General features: G+C 45.1%; 1 protein-coding gene across 6 annotated transcripts in view; it reads left to right on the top strand.

Annotated features, from left to right (window-relative positions):
- Nucleotides 1-2,567: 2,567 nt before the first annotated feature.
- Nucleotides 2,568-21,356, top strand: part of LOC123860119 (calmodulin-binding transcription activator 1-like) — a 745,788-nt gene continuing 726,999 nt past the window's right edge. For all 6 annotated transcript variants that reach the window (XR_010411131.1, XR_010411130.1, XM_064590030.1 and 3 more), the window contains exon 1: nucleotides 2,568-2,724. Coding sequence is in view for 4 of the 6 variants with exons in the window: in XM_064590030.1 (XP_064446100.1) it covers nucleotides 2,680-2,724 (45 nt within the window). In the remaining 2 variants the exon portion in view is untranslated. The remainder of the gene's footprint in view (nucleotides 2,725-21,356) is intronic.

The raw sequence follows: 21,356 nt of genomic DNA, 5'->3' as shown, positions 1-21,356 counted from the left end.
TTTTACAATTCTGCACATCTCTTTGATACCTCACTTAATAGAAGACTGCTAGATTCTCTTATCTGCTCCTGCTCTCAGTCTGTTTTGATGTCATACATTATGTGACCTCTGGAAAACTTCACTGTACACGCATGAAAGTCTGACATAGTATGAGTAGGAAGACAGTTTTGACCTTGTAGCTCCACAGCAAGAGTCTTTAGGATCCCACCTCTCCAGGTTTCCACCTTTATATCCTCAGGACCTAACACAGTGTCTGGCCTCCATTAGGCACTGGATAAATTCACATTTTAATTTAAATACATGTTTTAATTTTAAAAGCTGTATAGTTATGGCTATATTATAGAAAATAGAGACAGTAAGAAAAAAACACTCCCTATCACCCAAATGTTATTTCTTGGGTGTATTTTTTATTGGTCTTTTTACAAAATGCAGTTTTTTAGAACTAGAACTACATCATATATAATAAATGAACACCATAATTTTGAATACTTTTTCTCCTCACCTAGCAATGAGTAAGTTTTTCTTTCTGATGTCTGTGACTATCATAGTGTTCCATCCCGTGGCTCTAACACAATGTATTTACTAAATATCCAATATTAGCATGTTTAGGATGCTTCCAAATTGTTGTAATAAATACAGCGATCCTGTGAAGAATACCTTCACACATACAGCTTTTTTGGCATTTGGTGTTATTTCCTTAGAATAGATTCCCAGAAGTAAGATTACTGGGTCAAAAGATGCAGACGTTTTTTATGGCTTTTAATAGGTACTGTAAAATTGCTTTTCAAAAGGGTTATACTAATTTTCAATGCCACCAGCACTTTCAGGAATGTTTCACTACTCAAATTGTCAGCACAGGTACTATGAAGAATGCCGATCGATAAAATATTGTACCCTAGTTGTCAAAATTTTGCATTTTTTGAGGCTCATAAAATTAAAGTTTGTTGAAGAACGAGTGTCTAATACAAAACATTCTTTTGGGACATCTTTATTTCTGGAAAGCTTTAGAGATTTTTTACTCGTGAACACTAGAAAAAGAACGCCTGTTGTTGGGATTGGCACAGAATTCACTTTGACATTCAAATCTTAACGCCGAAATTCTCGGACGGGGACCTTTCGCTGATTCTGCTAGTTGTCTTCAACGGTAGCAAGGGAAAAAAAGATTAACATCTGAGTAATGAAATGTTCCACTGCAAACCATACAGATGCACACAGAGGGATCGGAGTTCTGCTTCTCCTTCAACTTTTCTTCCCCCCCACCCCCCCCAAGTTGGAGGTTTCTGCCCTCTCCTTTGTTTCCGGTATCACCTGCCCACGTGCACCAGAGCTGACTTTCTCGGGCAGGGGGCATCATCCTCCGGGCCACCTCGCGTGGCTCCGGGCTGCTCCGTGCAGTGAGCGCCGGTCCTCCCGGTGGACTCGGACTTCCAGAGCGGCCGCGGCGGTGCGTCCGTCCCCCGCGGGAGACTCCGGACCTGCTTCCAGGCTGGCCTCCCACCCCGTGCACAGCGCGAGTGCGGCGGGCGCCGGAAGATTCGCCGGCAAGAGCCACGACCGTGCGCCCGGGAGGGAAGGGAACTTGGCCTGCCTCGCCCTCCGGGCGGGAGCGCCGCGGTTCAGCGCTCCTCCAAGATTTCCTCCGGCGGCCTCATCCTGGGACAGGCACTTATGAGTCATCGGCTCTGTGGGTCACATGGCCAACGTGACCAAAATAAAGTTCCAGTATTTTAAGCCGCTAGAAAGGGGGACAACGGAGCACACCGGAGGCGAGCAGCGGCAGGCGGGCACCGGCGGGCACGGGCGGGCCGGGCACCCGCGCGAGGGGCCGCGGCGGCGCGGGCGCCCGGGGGGGCGGGGCGCCGGGGCCGGGGGGCGGGGAAGGGGCGGGGCCTGGAGAGACGCACCCCTCCCCCACGGCCGGCAGCGACGCCCGGACTCCCGGGCCGGCCCGCTCCGAGCGCGGCGCCCGGCCGACCTCCGCCCGGAAGCCCCGGGCCCCGCTATCGCCGGGCAGCGGCAGGCCGCGGGACTCCGAAGATCCCGCCGCGTCCTCCACTGCCACCGGGACCCCACGCGCCGGCAGCGGCTTCCCCGGGAACGTCCTTCAGCCCCGGGAGCACGCGGGAAAAGCCCCAACGCGCCAATGAGCGAGCGCCTTCCTCCTGACGGTCACGCTCGGGGGCGGGGCTTCCCCTCGCCGCTCCCGAGTTCCGGGAACCCCCTTTGATTGGTCTGGACGGCCTGGGAAACACTGTAGTAACGCCCAATCAAAGCGCTACGTCTCGGCCTCGAGGAAATATTCCGTGTCGGCTCGGTCCTAACTGGGCAGTTCTTTCCGGCTCTGGCCACTGGGAAGCTTTGTTTAGGTCTGGAAGGCGGGCTTTCCTGGGAGTGGGTGGGGAGGGGGCGTTGATTCTTGACCAATCCTTTCATTCCGTTGGGTGGTGACCAGCCAATGGGCCGGGCGGATAGGACGCTCCTCCCGGAGAGTAGTGAGACCCTTGGTGCCGGGCGATTGGTGGCGGCCAGTACGAGTGGCAGCCGCGCGGCCCAACGGGCGCAGTGCGTGGGCCGCGGGGCGGGGCCAGGGCGGGTGCGCGGCGGCGGCGGGGTGGCTGGGCCGGCGGCGGCGGCGGTACGAGGCGCGCGCTCGGGGTCCCGGTCGCGAGGAGGAGGAGGATGTGGCGCGCGGAGGGGAAATGGCTGCCGAAAACAAGCCGGAAGGTAAGAGCCGGCGCGTGAGGGGCCGGGGGCGGCGCGGCAGGCGGCGGGACCCGGCCCCGCCGGACATCCCGGGCATCGGCGGCGCCGGGCGGGAGCGCGGGGGCGCGGCGGCGGCGGCGGGCGGGCGGGCGGGCGCCCCGGGCCGAGGAGGGGGCGGCGGGTGGGGGGGGCGTAGCGCGGCCGGGTCCTGAGGTGACTCGCCGGGCGGCGGAGCACGGCGCCGCACACCCCCACCCGGGGGCGGGCTGGGGCCGGAGGGGCGGGGGGCCGGCGGGCGGGGGCCGGGCCCAGCGAGGAGGAGGAGCCGGCGGAGGGAGGGCCGGCGCCTCCCCCACCCGGACCGGGCATCCCCGCCGCTCCCGGGCCCGCGGCGCGGCCCCCGCCCCCCGCGCCGGGCCCGGTGGGGGCCGCGGGGCGGAAAGTTTATCCGCGTCAGGCCCCCTCCGGCCCCGCGCCCCGCTGCCCCGGGCCGGTCCCCGCCGGGGGCACGGTCGGCGCTCAAGCCCCGCCGCTGGTGGCTCTCGGGCGGCAGGGCCGGGCGGACTCCGTCCAGCATCACCCTGGAGCCCCGTGGGCGCCTCCCAGAGCCGGCGGGGGTCCCCGCGCTTCTCCCCGCCAGGGGGACCCCCTCCTGCTGAGCGTCCCCGGGCAGAAGGGCCTCGTGTGACCCCTCCCCCTTCCCGTCCTGGGAAGGGGGCCTGCGCAGCATCCCCGCCCCTAGCAGTCGTTCCCATCTACTCCTGCCCTTGCACCCCTCGCAGCCAGGAGGGTGGGGTCTCCGTTTCTGTGGCAAGTGAGGATCTCCATACTCCCTTGCCCTTTACCTTCTGTGACCCTGATCCTTCTTTGGCAGAGGGGTCTGTCTCAAGCTCTCATCTTCTGTGGAATCTTTTGGGGCCTCTGCACACCATCTATTGGCCCTTTAGCCAGGACAAGGGGACTCGGGCTCCCCATGTTCTTCTTCCTTCACCCAGAGGGTAGTGGGGGCCTGTGCAGCTCTGAAGTCATTTCTAAATAGGAAAGCAGATACTTCTTACAGATTATGCACACTCTCTGCACACTTTCCTGGGTTAGGGTGAGCTCATTTCCTGAATACCCTTTGAGTTGCCTTCTTTTTCCTAGGGGAGAAACTGGACATTCCAGTGCTCCTTTCCCCATTTGGCTGTCTCCCCCTAACATGTTCTCTCTCCTCAGAGTTTCTTGTCTGGGTGAGGGTGGGGGGCCCCCGATCAGATGTAGGGCAGGGCTTCCATTGTGCCTAGTACTTGAATAAGAGGGGGCTACGGTGATTGCTCCTCTGTGTCTGAGGAAAACAAGGGTCTGTTTGTGCTTCCATTTCACTCTTGCCTCTGAGGTAGGGGCAGCATTCACCGGTTGACACCACCCCACCGGGAACATGGTCTTGTGCCCTTGTCTTTTGGTGTTCCCATCACTGTCTTCTGTGCAGTAAGAACCTGACTTTGTACATCCTACATTCAAGAGTTTTTGAACCTTCCCTGGAAATAAACTTCCCATTTCTTTTTTAAGAGAACCCATATCCTCCTTATGGCTTCTGTTTCCCAGTCAGCCATATTTAGTGAGCCTGTTACCTTGACTTTTTCTGATTTTCTTAAATTGTATTCATGTTGGCTGGGTAAGAAGAAGCCATATGCCTTCCCATCTAGAAAAGGGAGTGTAGACACTCATGTCGCCCACGTGCCATTCGGGAAGGGGTTGCTAGTGTGCTTCTTGTTGTACTAGAACCTTCCTTTGGCCTCGTGTTGTCTCTCATGGGATCTGAACTTTTTTTTTTGGTCTTGTAGCTTTCAGGTGAAGGGGAAATTTGGATGTTTTCTATTTTTTTGTTGCTTTTGTTCTCTTTTGGCGAAAAACATGATGCCATGGATTTGTTTGTATATATACACATGTAGGTATGCATTAAAAGACAAAGTCACATCTGTCACATATACACTGTAAATTGGAAGGGTTATGTGGCTAGCTCTGCATTCTGCGTGTACGTGAGGACCTTGATGTGTACACGTATGGATATATGTTACTGTCATTGGTAACTTTTCAGGCTTAGAAGAATTAGAAAACTCATTGATAAATGGCCAGTTCTTAGCGCTCTTTCATTTGTCATTTGTTCTGTACTGAATAAGCAGAATGACATCCTGAATGTTCACCAAGTCCCGGAATAGGTGAAGTGTAGAGTCTTGCCGATGCACACCAAAACTTAGGCCTTCTGAATTCGGGGGCAGTATTCTCTGCTTGATTCTTCGTGGGGTGAAAAGTTCTCATCTTGATCTCTTTACTGCTGGGTATGGGAAAGAGGTTTCATGTATTTGGGGCATCAATAGGAGGGGGGAGGATATGTGTTTCTGTGACAGAACTAGGAATGAACAGCCATAAATATGTCGCTGTTTTATTTTGGCCATTTAAATCATTGAGAGAGGTTGTACACATTAGGAAAAGGTACCTTTGGGATGTGACACTCATCAAAGGGTCGGAGGGACTGTTGTCCAGGTTTGTCCTGAGTATCACAGTTTGCAGATTCCGCCCTGGGGCAGGGCCATGATGGGGCCTCCTCTGGGCCTGCACTCCCTCCCCTCCCCGAGCTTGGAGTGGCCTCTGGCTGCAGACGCTCAGCAGAGTCTTACTTTTCAACCGGCTTAGTGTGGCGCCTCGTCCTCCCCAACAAGCTTTGTCAGACTCTGAGCATTTGGACCATTAAGCATTTTTTGAGCAAGGAGTCTCTCTTCTCCACCTGGAGTACCGAGTAAGGGAGGCAGGGGGGTCTGGAGAATTGGTCAGCATTAGGCTTTGACTTCGAGACCTTGCCCTTCAGGTAATAAGGAGTTATCCGGGGGCATAAAACCCACTGCCCCAAAGTAGCACTTTTAACCTCAACTTCCTTTTTTTTTTTTTTTAAGTTTTTATACTGCTGTTATTCTGTCTCTATCTATACCCAGCATGATGGAATTGTGTGGGTTTAGGGTGTGGTATTAATGACCTTTGGAAAAGGAGAGTTGAGTACCTGCTGTAGATGTTGGGGTGTTCGCAGGAGAGTGAGCGTTCTCATCTCACTTCCAGTGGTGGATCCTTTCCTGTCCTTCTGCCTACCACCGCCTGCCTTTCCGGGTCTCCTCTGCTAATCGGGGTGCTCTGTACAATGGGCAATGGAAGGAAAATGGTAAGGGTTAGAGGAATACACTTGAGGTTAGTGTGTAAAGTTGGGCTCTTTTCTTCGAGTTTAATGTGGTTGTGCTTTCTGTGTCCCTCACCCCATTGATTATTGGAAATTAGCTTTTCCTTCTTACTCTTTCAGTGCACGGTTCTCTGGATGTTCGGCCTGCAAGATGGGTTCTCTTAAGGACTTTTCTTTCTTACATCTTTTTGTTAGAATGTCACTCTCTCCTCCCCCTCAGGCCTTACCTCCAGCTTTTTGGACAAGGTTGGGTGACTCATGGGATATTTCTTCCCTTGTCTTCTTGAAGACTTGACTTACCCTGCTCTTAAATGTTGGGTTTCTCTATCTCATCATTCAGTGGATTCCGAGTGTTGATGCGTACATAGCAACCTCTACTCAAGGTCAGATTGGTTTGGATTTTCCTTTCCAAAAGAGTAGGATTGCTCTTGCTTGTTCTTTGAGACATATTTATACATCCTGCTTACCCGTGTTTTTCTCTTTCTTTAGTGTTTAGGCTTTGCCTCTAAAGTAGCCTGTTTAGTGTCAGGTGGCATTATTTTAGTTCTCTGTTTATGCTGGACGTAGCCCGTATGCCTGGTGGGATTATAATTTTCCTGACTGCTTTTGCGGTAGCCCATCTTGTGGTTTAACTTTTTTTTTTTAACCACTCCTTCATTGCTGTGGGCATTTCCCACTTCCCCAGGTTCAGGGAAATACCTTGTTGTGCGCAGTTGTACTTCTTCCCATTTTCCTTATGGAAAAAGCAATAGGAGGTGATTCTCATGTTCTCTTTCTTTCTCCTCATAGTTGTGTCTGTTGCCTCCTTTGTGGAACCTTTGAATTTGTCCTTTTGGAGAGAAGCTGTTTTGGCATCCATATTCCATCACTGGGCGCATTCATTCTGGAGACATTCACTGAGCTTCTGCTATGTGCGTGGTTCTGTGGTGGTTACGTGACTGCTAGAGATCTCTTAGTATGAATGACATCCCGATGTATCTTGTGCTTGTCTTTTTATCTATTATTTTGAGGAATTCCTTTCTGAATTTTAATTGTTTAGATTGTAATCTTACAAAAATATACTCGAAGGGTGTACTATTCCACTGAACTCTTACCCCCTCCCTGCAGGATTGAGGGTGTTGGAGAGGGTGGAAGGCAGTGTGAGAGGCATTTAACAGCTTTCCCTCAGACTGTGTGTAGGGTGTATGTAGAAAAAAGTAAGGTCAATCTTCTTTTTAAATGGCTAGGCTTAACTTTTAGGTCACTTAGATACGTGGTTGGTTGGAATGCTTGTTTAACATCTGAACAGCAACGTACCAGATATTGTATAGAACGTACTAGGTATTGTGTAGAACATAAAATCAAATGCATCCTTTATGGAAGGAGGGGTAGAAAAATAATTTTCTCTTACGATGAACTGGTATGTTTCATATCCTCAGGTAGTAGGAACTGTATGAGATGCTGTTACATTTTTACTGCCAAGAAGTGTTATATCTAAATTTAGGCCTAATTGTGGTGACCATTCTTAGGCTAGATATCTGGTATAAATTATTACTGCTTTTGTTTATTATGTGATTTCTAATACTTTATACTTTCTTTAATAGTACTTTTATTTGTGTCTTGTCTTTTTTGGGGGGTGGGGAGTAAATAGCCTCTGATTATTTTTGGGTGTAGTTTTGGTATACAGAATGATGACAATCGTAATAAAAAATTAACCTGAAATGTACTTCTTTTCATTCTGTATTAAATCAGATTTCCCCTCCACAATGTCTGTAGAAACCATTTCTTCTAGTATTTCACGCTTAAGAACTCTTGTTTAGGGTTGTTACAATATGTGGTTTGGCAGTGTCCTTTATTCATGTGAATATGTGACTGAAGATTTTTTGTGGTGACAGGTGATGTGTGTTTCCATTATGACAGATCATTTTCTAAAATGTTCTGTATCTTCTAGAATCACTTACTCTTCCTGTTTTTGGTGTTCTAGATGACCTAAGTCCTACCTCCCTTTCTTTCCCATATGAAGAAGTTTCCTTATTGCCCTTGTCATTATTATAAAAAAGTATTTGCAGATCTACTGTATTTGTAGACTTTCTGCCTTTACTAAAGGGGGTGCCCACCATTCCTTTCGTCCTGTAGTAAGAGGCAGTGTGACTTCTGTCTCCCTAAGGATAGAGGGATGAAATGGGGTTTAAGCCGCAAGGCCAGGGGTGACAGTAGTATTTGTAGGTGGATAGCATCCCAGGATGAAACACTGTGTCCTTCTGGCATCTGGGACTCCTCATGTAGGATTTTGGAAATTTGTTTTTGCTGCATTTAGCCAGCTTCTTTCTGTCTCTTTGGCTTGATAATCATAAATTTCTTTGGGCAGAGCCAACAAGTATATTACTTCATTTGGGACCTTCATTCACGGGAGGTGGTGGTCTTCTGATGTTACTGTCATACTAGCTATAGTCTTTGGTGTGTTTGAGGGTGAGAGTAGGAAGTGTTCTTGTGCTCTACTTCTTTGTCCACATAACATGAATAGGGTTGCATGGTCATTCATTCTCTTTTCCATGTTATAGTGTGTAATCTGTCTTTCTCTCTTGTTCTTCCTCCTTTTTTTGTTTTGTTTTGTTTTGTTTTGCACGTCCAATCAGGTTCAGGATAGAGGTTGACCAGACATTATCCAGTCCCTGTATTTTGCACCATCCTTGGATGTAGTGCCCATCAGTCCTGCCATTAAGATATGTTGCCATTCTGTCAAATGTGATGGTCTTCCATCCAAAGATATTTGTCATCTGTTGGTAAGGACAGTGTTTCTCTGTATATATTGACAATAGACAGCAGTCCCTGGTTTTTTATATGGAGGGACAAAGTAAAAGGTTCCCCCCCCCCCATCAGTATGCTGGCTGTGTATTTCTAAGGTTGTATTGCATCTTTCTGCTTTGAGAACCATTGCTTGTAGAAGGTCATGGGCCTCCTTGTGTAAAGATTGGTAATGCTTCCTGAGCATTTTTTAGCTCATTACCCTGGACTAAAAAAGAGATATTGTGTACCCCATTGCAAAGAGAAGCCAGGTGTCAGCCATATTACTTCCCTTTCCTCTCTCTCTTTTTTTTTAGAGGATTGTTTATTTACTTTCGACTGATGGACATGTCATAAGATGGAATGGCCAGAGGAATTTTTAAAATGGTTCTATATTTACCCCAGTATTTTGCTCATTCTTGATAGAGTTGCATGTTCTCTTATACACACGAGTCCTTTACTCATTTGGAAAAAGTGCAGTCACATTTTATTTTATTTTTTTTCAGATTTAGCCAGGCCTTTCAAGTCATGTAACATAGCCCTGCCTGAGACTTCCCAGAAAGTGACTGCAAGGAGATTTGCTGGTCTGGGGCTGTTCCTCAGTCTGCTCTCTGCAGTGTGGTCCTGTAGTTCCAAGTGTACAAAGTGACATGCCTTGAAAGAAATGTTTGGAGCTGAGTTCTTAATGGTTTTAAACATGTTACTGCTTGGAGACTAATTAAGTGACATTACTCTCACCACTAATTTTACTTCTAGTGTCATCTGAAATATCTTCCTGCTAACTTCTCTCAAAAAAAAAAAAAAAAAAAAGATCCCCAAACAACATAACAAAATCCCCAAAAAGCGAACCATGAAGGCCAGCTCTGACTGCCCCTGCTGTACAGTTGAGCCGCTGGCTTTGGATGTGTTGCTTAACGGGTACTTCTGATGCATTCAGCGTTCAGTGGGGCGGCCCTGTGAAGGCCTTTAGAACACGTAGCATTCACTCATCTAACGGCAGACCACACATTGTGTCTTTTGTTTTTTCTTATACGTTGCACGAGGTAAGATTGTGTATTTAGTTACTTAAAAATTAACACTTGCAAAGTGGATTGTTTTTCCTCCCTTATCTTCACCTTACCATTGGAATGAAAACTGGGGTTTACTTCTCATAATAATAGTAAGTTACTGTGTTCCTACTTTCGTGTTCCACATCTGTGAGCAAATGGGGAGCTAACTCCCAGTAATGGCACTGGGACTAGTCAGGACTCAGACTTGCTGTCTGTAGCCGATACATTATTGCGGAGATGATTTATACTTTAAGTGAAGTCTGGTGTCTGTCTGTAACATGTGATAAACCAGATGTTTAAGTTTATTTAATCTTTTTTACAGTATGCGTTTAACAAGATGTATCTGTGTGTTTTATTAGAATGATCCGCAGATACAACTGGAGGTACTTCTGCAACTAGAAACACAGAGAAACACAAGGCCCTTCTTTCTAGTTTTGAAAAACAGGTGTTACCTTTTTTTTTTCCTTTTTCCTTCATTGGGGTTGATTTAGAGTGCCATTTCTAAAAGTACAGTAATACAATCAAGAATTAATCTTTTTGAAACTTAGATTTGTGTTTTAATCCTTGTCTGAAAAGTTATTTCTGAGGATGTACGTGCCCCATTGGTTTTCTGGGGTACTTGGATATCAAACCACTTGGAAGCGATAAAAAGAAATTGGTATAAAGTGTGAAATTACCAAATAGAAAAACGATGCACTAGTCAAGAAATTACCCATTTATCATTGACGATAATCTAAAGTGATGATTGGAAGTGTACATTCGGTCATTCTAAGGAAAAATGGAATATTGGCGTGGGTAGCATGTTGAAATTGGCACACACAGCTATTGTCTGAAGAACATTCCCTAACGTGGAGATGCTTAGAAGATAAAGAAGCTGATGGGATTGATTATTTTAAAATGTTAGGTGTTTTTTCTCTTTTTAAAAAAGTAATTGGAATAAAATAACCCTTCTTAGTGAAGAAAATGTAAACTTTAATGGAAGTTCAGAATGAAATATTTAAAAAGTGAATATAAAAGATAAGGATTTTTTATTGCAAATCCACAAGGGGGTAGTGATGTTCTATCAAAGATATTTGTGGTGGAAATGTGAGATGATCTCTTTTAACATTTTAGATTTACAGATAAAACCGGTATGTTTGCATTTTAACTTAATAAGATCTTCTTTTTAAGATGTTTATTGGCAAAATTGTTTATTGCTTAAATTTAAAGTAAAAAATCCCATTTTGGGTGAATGGCTATTTTAAGCCATATGAATGGTAAGGAAGAGAGGATGTCCTTGTAGTGTTGTGCTTTGGAGAGGTTACCAAGGATCTGGGGGTTGCTTATTTTCTAAGATTCCTGGGAAGTGTTAGGCATCTAGGAATCAGTGACTTAAGTGTCCTTAGTAAAAGGATATTAGGAAATCATGTCTAAACTTTACAGAAGTTTGTATTACTGGTTGTATTTTCAGCCCTGCCAAGAGATGAAAAATGTGAACAATCCACACCACTAGCCGCTTTTAATAGTTCTAAGTAAATCAAATTTTTATAATCTCTTTTTTTATTAGTTTATATTACATCATTAGATAAAAACGTTTTTTTTTTTCCCTGCCCATAAAAATTCGAGTAGCTTGCCTGAGGTCATTGAGTCCCACCCCATTATATTCAGAATTGCTTAAAATTAGGTGTGGTGTGGCATTGCCAGGTAATTTTGAGTGAAGAACTAAAACTATTATCATGTGCTCTTTTTCTGAATGTGATGGAGGAAGATTTAAGGTGGGGATGGGACTGTATTCTACTTATTTAGAGACATGCTAACCATATTTTTACAAAATACTACTTTTAAGAAGATCACGAAGCAGTTCCAAGGTTTAGAGGTTATGCTTGTTTGTGGCATACACATCGTGCATTTTTGATTTTTGGTCTAGGGAAAAGGTTAATACAGCTTTTTCTCTTTCTCTCTCTTGTTTTTCACCCTCCCTGTCCTGAGCAAGGGCTTTTTCTATTTTATCTCCTTTCCTAAATGACTGGTGATTTAACATCCCAAAAGGTACACTGTTTCTTCACAGACTCCCCTGAGCTCTGCTGGGAGCTGAACTATGACGTCAGCATTTTCATTCATGAATTTGCTCTTCTAACTCTCTTTTCTTATTTTGTATTCCTGAACTGACTTCTGGCACATGCACAAATCAGTTTACTATTAGCCCATAAATCAGCGATAAAAGGTAAAACAAAAGATAAGATACCGGGGTTGTTTTGATAGAGCTATAGTTGCTCATGCTGATTTGCATCAGTGTAGTTTGGACAGGGTTTCTGGCGAAACAGATTGAAACCTAAAAACAGTCAGTTTAATTACCTCATGATTTTGTGGATTGGCCGTGTTGTGAGCATATTGACACTACATTTTTGTTCTCCCATGAAGTTCAGAGCTCTCTGCTGCAGTTTCTTTGTTATAAAGTAGCATTTTGGTTGTAATTTGACTAAATTGGAGGATCTGCTTTATTTCATTCAGAGAGGTGAGGCCTGGACATTAAATTATGTTCTACTCAAATTGCTCTTGGAATGCATTTGGAGTTTTTTTTTGGAGGGGGAAGCATTTTGTTGTTCTTGAAATATTTTCAGTACCTCTGTTGCTTGAGACTTAGATTTTCAGCAGTCTGTAGTTGTTCTTCTGTAACTAGTGTGCTAGCTGGGGTGTCTGAGCAGGTCTCCTCTCCCCCCCGGGTGGCGCAGCACACCCCAGGGTTCTCCCTCTGGCTGTGGACTCCCATTTCTCCTGCAGGGAGGTCACTGCAGGGAGGTCACTGCTTGTAATTTAGTACTGCATGAGAGCAGTTCTTGAAGAAATCTTATTTGGAGTTTTCCTCTGCAGGGCCGAGTTTGAGGCTGAGCCTCCGGCGTGTGGCATCTTTCAAGCCTCCTGTAGTTGATGAATGGTGAGCTTTCACAAAGTTCATTTTCTCTGCTTTCTCGGGGGTTTGTTGACTTTCTAGATATTTAATTGCCAAGAAACATTTGGAAATAAAGTGTGTTATATTTAGAAATCACTTTAGCTCAGTTACAATTTATGGTTGGAGTAGATGATTCGAACTGCAGCCATTTTGATTGATACCTAGTGTTGCTCCTGAGATGACTTTTAAAACCTCATGGCAACTCAGAGATACCGTCTCCGCCCATCCTGGATGGCTTTGTGTTCCTTTAGGTTGCACTGAGTTGGCTGATGGGGAATAGAGGTGCATGGTCTCTCATTGAGCTTTGTCCTTTGTCCTTAGGTGCTCTAAGAAAAGAAGTAAGAGCAAGTAGATGTGAATAAGCATTTGAAGATGACTTAATGTTTATAATTTTCCCTAAGAATGAAGACATTTTAAAATTATTTACATATAATTTCTATGAAGGAATCTAATTATAAATACTATTGAAGAAAGGAATATCTGCAAACATTCCCTAATTTTCAACACTATGTTCTACTGCATAAAAGTTATGGTTTTGATATCAGACTTCAGAACATGGGGAAGACTTGCTGTGCTGTCAGCATTACCACAGGTCATGCCCTGAACCAAATACTGCTAGGTGAGTTCTCTAGTCAGGTATCCCACGTGGCTTTTAGCACAAGCCCACCGTGGCCCCCAGCTCTTGCTCTTCTTTTTCATTGCCAGGAACCTGGCAAGTAGGACCAAGGACCCCAGCTAGAGGTGTATTTTCTGCTGTTCTTGCTGCCCTTTATGTAGGCCACGTGCTAGAAGCCTCTTCCCTTCTCTTCTTACCAGATTCTACTTCATCACTCTTGGCTCTGGCACAGCTTCTCATCCTGCTTTCCCTAGACTTGAAGTCTTGGATACTGAGTTAGTTGGTAGTAATTTTGAGATGATTCACGTGTTGGGTAAAGTGTTGTCCTAGTGATGACCTCTAAAGTTCCTTCCCGTCCTAACTTAGGATGGTAGACAGTGAAGTTGGATGTATGGAATTTGCTTTATGGCTGCTTTGCTGTTGTGCAGCTGTTCTGTTCTATGTAACTGTGTCTCTTCTTTTTGAGGTACTTGCTCCAGGTCGGGAATGAATGTTGTTGGCTCAAGCTATGTAGGAGGAATTTGAGCTGTAGTCACTGAAGGGCCTTCTTCCTGGTACACAGAGGGCTTGATTTTTTAGGTCTAACACCTGTCAATGAATGTTTACTTTAAAAAATGTAAAAAGTTATTGTTAAGGATGCACAGCACAAAAATGTTCATTCTGCTTGGTTGTTCTGTAGGACACATTTAGCTCTTTATTCTAATGTGGATGAGAGTTCACAATTTTGGAGAAATAGACTTACATATCATATGATTACAGATGAAGAGGTGTCTGCTAACCTTAGACTTTTTATGTTTAAGGTAGACTTATTTATATTCATTTAGTTGTATTTTCTGGAGTTGGTTGATAAAACTTTTATGAAATGTATAGATTGCCAGTAATTCAGTAAACATGACTCTTTCTATTAAGAAACTCAGGGAGGGGCGCCTGGGTGGCCCAGTCAGTTGAGCATCCAACTCTTGATTTTGGCTCAGGTCATGATCCTCGGGGTCATGAGATTCAGCCCCGCGTCAGGCTCTGTGCTCAGTGCAGAGTCTACTTGTCCCTCTCCCTCTGCTTCTTCCCACTGCTCATGCTCTCTCTCTTTCTCTCAAACAAATAAATAAATAAAATCTAAAAAAAAAAAAACAAAAAGAAACTCGTGGATTGGGGAGTTTTGGTGAGTCCACTAAAATCGATCACATAGGATTTTCTCTTGGGCATACCCTTCCATATGCTAAAGGCCTAGCATTTGGAGAGGCCTTGAACATAATTTGGGTTTCAGAAGTTTTTTTCATATTTAAGGGTACTGAGAGGCAAGTTAAAATTCCTGGTGTTCTTGTCAACATTCTCTGCCCTATCCTTCCTGTCTCTGCGGTAGGAAATGTACTGGTTGGATCATTTGCCTTGACAGAGCTTCTGATGGAAGTTTCTTCCCTATTTAATTTTATCGATAGAGGCCATTGTGCTTAAAAAGAAAGCTATAACAAGCAGAGGGTGGTGAGTGGGCACTCAACATTTTTGAAGTACTTGTTTATCGTCCTAGGTGTCCTCCAGAAATTGATCATAGATTACTTGGCCAAATTCAAGGCCCAGAGATTTATTCCAGGCATCCTGGGAGGCAGGGAATATCAGTCTTTCTCCACGGAATCTGATTATTCTACATGTGACCCATTGCTGCCTGTCTGGGTGTCTTCTGATGCAAATCTGGTGATGGTGGCAACTGTTCTAACTGGCTGAGTATCCTTGACAGCTGTTATCTGTCCTCTCCAGGGATTTTTAGTCTCGAGCCTCTGTGGCCCTGTCTGGGTTTAGCCGCTCTGGTGCTGCTCTGAGCGGTTGTGATGTTCTCGGCTACCCGCTTCTCCAGCCTACCTCAGCACCACCTCCCTGAGGTTCTTTGCCCTTATCGTCTGGTGAAGGAGCATAAACGGAAATCACTGGTTTAGTAAGAATGGAAAAGTCATGATTTTTAGAATGCTTTTAAAAGTAAACAATGGTAGGGGCGGCTGGGTGGCTCAGTTGTTAAGCATCTGCCTTCGGCTCAGGTCATGATCCCAGAGTCCTGGGATCGAGCCCCGCATCGGGCTCCCTGCTCGGCGGGAAGCCTGCTTCTCCCTCTTCCATTCCCCCCTGCTTGTGTTCCTGCTCTCGCTGTCTCTCTGTCAAATAAATAAATAAAATCTTAAAAAAAAAAAAGAGCCTTTTAGGGCGCCTGGGAGGCTCAGTTGGTTAAGCGACTGCCTTCGGCTCAGGTCATGATCCTGGAGTCCCGGGATCGAGTCCCGCATTGGGCTCTCTGCTCAGCAGGGAGTCTGCTTCTCCCTCTGACCCTCCTCCCTCTCGTGCTCTCTGTCTCTCATTCTCTCTCGCAAATAAATAAAAAATCTTAAAAAAAAAAAAAGTAAACAATGGTGAGTGGCGACAGTGTGCAGCAATGTGAATGTACTTAATGCACTAAATGGTATACTCAAAGAGGGTTCATTGGTAAACTTTATGTATATTTTACCATACACACACACACACACACACACACACGCTCCAGATGGGTTCAAAACCTAATGAGAAAAGTAGCTATGAGTTCCTAACAGTAAATATTTGACAGTATTTTCATTATCCCAAGGTGAGACATTGTGCCTTAAATAGTGTGTCAAAATCTCTCTCTCTGACACACGCATACACACAAAATAATGATGGCAATCAGGCCCTGAGGTTCATTTCTACAAGAAAGTGGATGCTAGGACACTTGATGTCACGGAGGGTAACAGGCCCTACTTTAGAGCAGTTTTGATGGCAAGGAACACAGGCCATTCAAGTCAGATTCAGTGAAGGTGGTTTTGTATAAGAAGAGCTGGAAGCACTCTCAGCCTCCCAGGACAGAAGCTGACGTGCAGCTAGACAGTTTGGGAACTGTGCCTGGAGACTCTGACGTAGTAGGCTTTTCCTCTGGAGACCCCTTGGGCTGAGCTGGGGTCTCTTCTGGGATGCCACAGCTCCCAGCTCTGCTGTTCGCTGTGTTTCTCCTTGCAGATGAGATTTCTCTGCTTCCAGGTAGCCTCCTTGTCTACCATAGCCTGTCACGGCCCCAGGCATGGCTCCTGCATGGCTTCACTCTGGCCCCAGTGCTTGCCATCATCGGGCTCCAGTCCCGAAGGTTTGTATTTAGAATACTCAAGATGGAGAATTGGACTGACTCCTCTCAGCCAGTTGCTTTGTTTCCATAAGCCAGGTGTTCGTCCTGGTCTAGTCAACTGTGAAGGAGGGTTGGTTAGGGTCCATGGCCCTGCTGACCGCTTAGAGGGGGCAGAGGGAATTGTGTGCGAAGGGTTCTGTAGCATGGGATCCTGGCATCTCAAACTGTGTCTCCGTTAGGGTAAAAAGAAAGGATATTGACTCCAAAATGGACTTCTTATGTTCGGTTGTTATTGGGAGTAAACTTTTTGAAGAGAAAATGTTTACTGTAGCTACAGGTAGGAGGCCAAGCATCCTCAGCCAGCCAGCCTAGGTGTGTGGGAATAAGTCAGCCACGAGTGTGGAAACTGTCCTAGGGCTTGTGCTTTGAACATTGGTGAAGCAGGCAGGATGCACTGGAACGAGATGGTCTGTGCAGTCTTTGCCCCATGTGGTTCTCAGGTAGAATAAGGCAGTTTGGGGATGTCAGTGTCATCTGAGGTTTTCCCCAGGTCAGATACCTGGGTCGGCTTCCTCACTGTTCTCTTTGCTGTGGACCACTAGACTCGACAGGTTGGAAACATGCATCCTTAGTAAGAAAGGGAGACGCTACCTGCAGAAGGGGTGGTGTGGGGGAAGAAAACAGAAAACAGCCTCTGTTTAAGTGTGTGTGGCCACCTGGATGCACACTTGTTTGGCTTTTCCTTGGTATATCTGTTGGGCCTCTCACAGCTGGTTTTTCTTGATTTCTCATGGTGGCAGGTGGAAGGCTGTAAAGGGCCAATAGTCTGCACGCCATTGAGTGCTCTGCAGATGCAGCTGCTTAGTGATTGACGGTTCATAGCAATGACCCTTGAGTACATTGAGAAAAGTAATACTTGGTATGTTCTGCTTAACAAGAGAGTAGCGTATATAATGATTGATTGATTGATTGATTTAGTAGGCTCCATGGCCTGCGTGGAGCCCAACGCAAGGCTCAGTCTCATGACCCTGAGATCAAGACCTGAGCTGAGATCAAGAGTCCGACTCTTAACCGACTGAGCCACCCAGGCACCCAGAAGTATATAATGTTTTAAAGAAACATAACCATCAAGGTAGTTTTTAGTAGTTAAAGGGATTTGATTCCTTTCTAGATAACAACTTTATTGTGATGTAATTCATATATGATAAAATTCAAAATTCACCCTTTAAAATATACAATTAAGTGGTTTTCATTATATTGACGCAGTTGTGCAACCATCACCACTCTCTAATTCTAGAATGTCTTCACCACTCTACAAAGAAACCTCTACCCGTTAGTAGCCACTCTCTGTTCCTCCCTCCTCCCAGTTCTAGGCCATCATTAATCTACTCTCTGCCTTTATGGATGTGCCTTTTTTGGGCATTTCATATAAATGGAATCCTGCAATGCATGGCCTTTAATGACTGGCTTTTTTCCCAGAGCCTAGGGGTTTCAAGTCTGTGTTGTAGCGTGTATGAGAACTTCATTTCTCTAATGGGGGGAATACTGTGGCACTGTGTAGATACACTACATTTTGTTTATTCGTCAGTTGGTGGGTGTGTGAATAATTCCACTATGAACATTTGCGTACAGGTTTTTGTGTGGACATAGGTTTTCAGTTTCCATGGGCATATACCCAGGAGTGGAATTGCTGGGTCATGCGGTAACTCTGTGTTTAACTTTTTCAGGAACTGCCGGACTATTTTCCAAAGTGGCTGTACCATATTTCATTCCCGCCAGCAGTGTTTGAAGGTTCCAGTTTCTTCACATCACTAACACTTGTATACTATAATCTTTTTGATTATAGCCATTCTTGTATATGTGAAGTTTTATCTTACCGTGGTTTTGATTTGCATTTCCCTAATGACTTATGGTTTAAGCATCTTTTTGTGTGTTCATCGGCCATCGTATGTCTGCTTTGGAGACATGTCTGTTCAAGTCCTCTGTCCATTTATGAATTCAGTTGTTTGTTGTTTGGCTGTTGGGTTGTAGCTGTTCTTTGTATATTCTGGATATCAGTCCCTTACCAGATACGCGACGTGCTGATATTTTCTCCTGTTCTGTGGATTGTTCTTTCACTTTTGTGATAGTGTCCTTTGAAGCACAAAAGTTTTAAGTCTCAAGTTGAATTGACGCGGTTTTTCTTTTGTTGCTTGGGCTTTTGATGTCCTAAGTAAGAGACTATTGCCTGCCCCAAGGTCATGAAGATTTATACCTGTGTTTTCTTGTAAGAGGTTTATAGTTTCACCTCTTACATTCAGGTCTCTAATTCATTTTGAGTTAATTTTTGTAATTTTATGAGGTTAGGTAGGCTTCCAACTTCATTCTTTTGCATGTGCATTCCAGTTGTCCCAGCCCCATTTGTTGAAAAGACCATACTTTCCCCACTGAAGTTTCTTGGCATTCTTGTCAAAAATTAATTTGCTATAAGTGTGTGGATTTAATTTGGGAGTCTCGATTCTGATCCATTGATATGTATGTCCATCCTTAGGCCACTATCTCGATTACTGGTTAAGTTACAGTTAAGTTTGTAGTTATATTTTGAAATTGGGGAGTGTCTGTCCACCAACCCTGTTCTCTCCTTCAAGATTGTTTTGGCTATTCTGGGTCTCTTGAGTTTCCATATGAATATTAGGATTGGCTTGTCAGTTTCTACAAAAAAGGCAGTTTTGATATCAACAGGGATTATGTTAAATCTGTGGATCAACCTGGGGAGTTCAAATCCTTTTTATGATTCCGGATCTGCTGTTTGCTTTGGGAACTACTGGTAACTCAAGCAGCCAAGCATCTTACCTTAAAAAGAATATTGTTTTAATTTATTAATATGGTACGCTGCCTTGGTGGAAACACTGTAATTCACTGTTAGGCTGGAATTGGACTTTTCAGGTTCCAGGAGAGCAATTAGCTATTCGTATAGCCTATAGTTTGGCTTGTGTATGTGTTCTTTTGGTGTGAAAGTTTGCTGATACCTTGCATGTTTCGGAAAAAAAATGTGGTATTCTGGTTAACACTCATTATGATTAATAGAGAATTAACAGATTCCACATATGAATATTTAGTTACCCAAGAGTTAGAACATGTTACAATAAGATTGTGACATTAAAATTTATGTAATTGTCATTGTTGTCAGGTGTGTCAGAAGATAGTTTAGGGTCTCGCAGTCCTGTGGGGGCCATGTGACTGTCTGTTATTGTTAATACTCCTAAGTCCGTTCATTTACTCGACAAGTAATAATAAAGTGCCAGGCGCAGAGGACAGACACAGCCGCTGTCCTCATGGACCTGATTGGGAACTGACAGTGAAGGTGCTGAATGCCGTGAAGAGCTCTGGGCTCTGAAGGCGAGTGTGTCCTAAAGGGATTTGGCTGACCCTCGGGACTGGGGGAGGCTTCTGGAGCTGAGCTCTGAATGGGAATTAACTGAGGGAAGAATGAGGAAAATAAGTTTCTGGTAATCGGCAAGCTGGTTAGTGAGATGTGTGGGGATGCTCTGGTTATATTCTGTTTTTTTATAGCTTTTTGAGAAAGAGTATGTGAAAACTTGACTCTGCCCCTTAAGTGCCCTGTGACTTTGCACACGTAACTTAACCTTTCTGAGCTTATTTATGTAATGTTTTTTAATCTTATGAGGCAGTGTATAACTTTTTATTTAGAGATACTTACATGAAAACTTAAATTTAGGCTTTTGATTGATTGTATTTATAGAATCCAAAAATAATAATTTTTTTTTGTCATTTTCCATGGTTGGTTACTTAGGAATGCAGTACTGGAAAAATGAACATTTTTCCTAGTCTTTGGAATTGGGATTCACTTCAGTTCATACATACTCCAGAAGCCTCCGGTCTGATGGATGTGACTGATTCAAGGCAGGTCATAAAGAATACATCAGGCACTGGGGGGAAACTGGGAAGACTTCTGGAAGGAGGTAGAATTTGACCTGGCATCACTGACAGGCAAACATGGTAGTTGGAGGAGAAATTCCAAGCAGAGGGAATGGAACAAAGGCATAGAGCCAAGAGAGTACAGGGGGTGGCTGGAATTCTGGGTGCGTGTGGGTAGATGAGCCTGGAAAAGTAGGTAGGGGTCAGGTTGTAGGGGCTTGGAAAGTCAGAAAAGAGGAGTCTGGATTTTATTTTGTCTGCTCTGGGAGGGGCTTTTAGAGTTTTTTTTTTTTCTCCTTTGGCAGAAGAGTGGGATTGACTGGATAAAGTCAGTTCTCCTTTAAGGTGCTAAGAAGGGCCTCCTGCTTACCTCTCCAGCTGCCTCTCCACTCTCCAGCCATGTGACATTTTTGTAGATTCTGAATGGTGGGGGCACCATGTTTTCTCTTGGTTTTGGCCCTTGTACTTTGCCACTGCCTTGACTTAGAAGGTGCACCTTCCTCCAGAACACACACACACATATTCAAACATGTGCTCTCTTTTCTGCCGACTTTCCTCATCCTCTGGGTTTCAGCTTCAGCGAGACTTGTCCAGGAAGCCCCATTGACCGTCCCTCTCTTTTCAGATTGGATTGTGTGCCCTTCCTTTGTGCATCCACAGCATCTGTGGTTTTCCACGTTTAAGCACATTTGAGTTTGTATTGGAGTTGCTTGTTTATTTCTCTTTCTCCCTCCATTAGGTGTACATCTTTAGTCAGAGACTTGAGTACCTGGCACCTAGGATGGGCTTAGTAAGTGTCTGTTGGTTGAACGTGAATGAATGAAGAGGAAGGGCTGGTGTTGGGAGAAAGTAGCTTCTGGCAAGAGTGTATGTAGCAGTGGGTTGCAGAAAGGAGCGAGTGTGACTGAGTTGTCTGTGTGTGTGAGAGACACAGTCCTGTGGGCCTTGAAAGATGAGAATAGTTGAAAGTGACTCCTAGCTTTTGAGCCTCCACAGCTGAGGTTAGGGAAGGTCACTAACCAAGATAGGCAGTCCAGGAGGATGTGTTTTGGGAGACTGGA

The sequence above is a fragment of the Mirounga angustirostris genome, unplaced genomic scaffold (assembly GCF_029215605.1).
Source record: "Mirounga angustirostris isolate CCGP_5_RB_7025 unplaced genomic scaffold, mMirAng1.0.hap1 SCAF_4, whole genome shotgun sequence".
NCBI classification, from domain to species: Eukaryota; Metazoa; Chordata; class Mammalia; order Carnivora; family Phocidae; genus Mirounga; species Mirounga angustirostris.
Note: the sequence above shows the minus strand (reverse complement) of the source record. Positions and strands in the feature narration are given on the sequence as shown.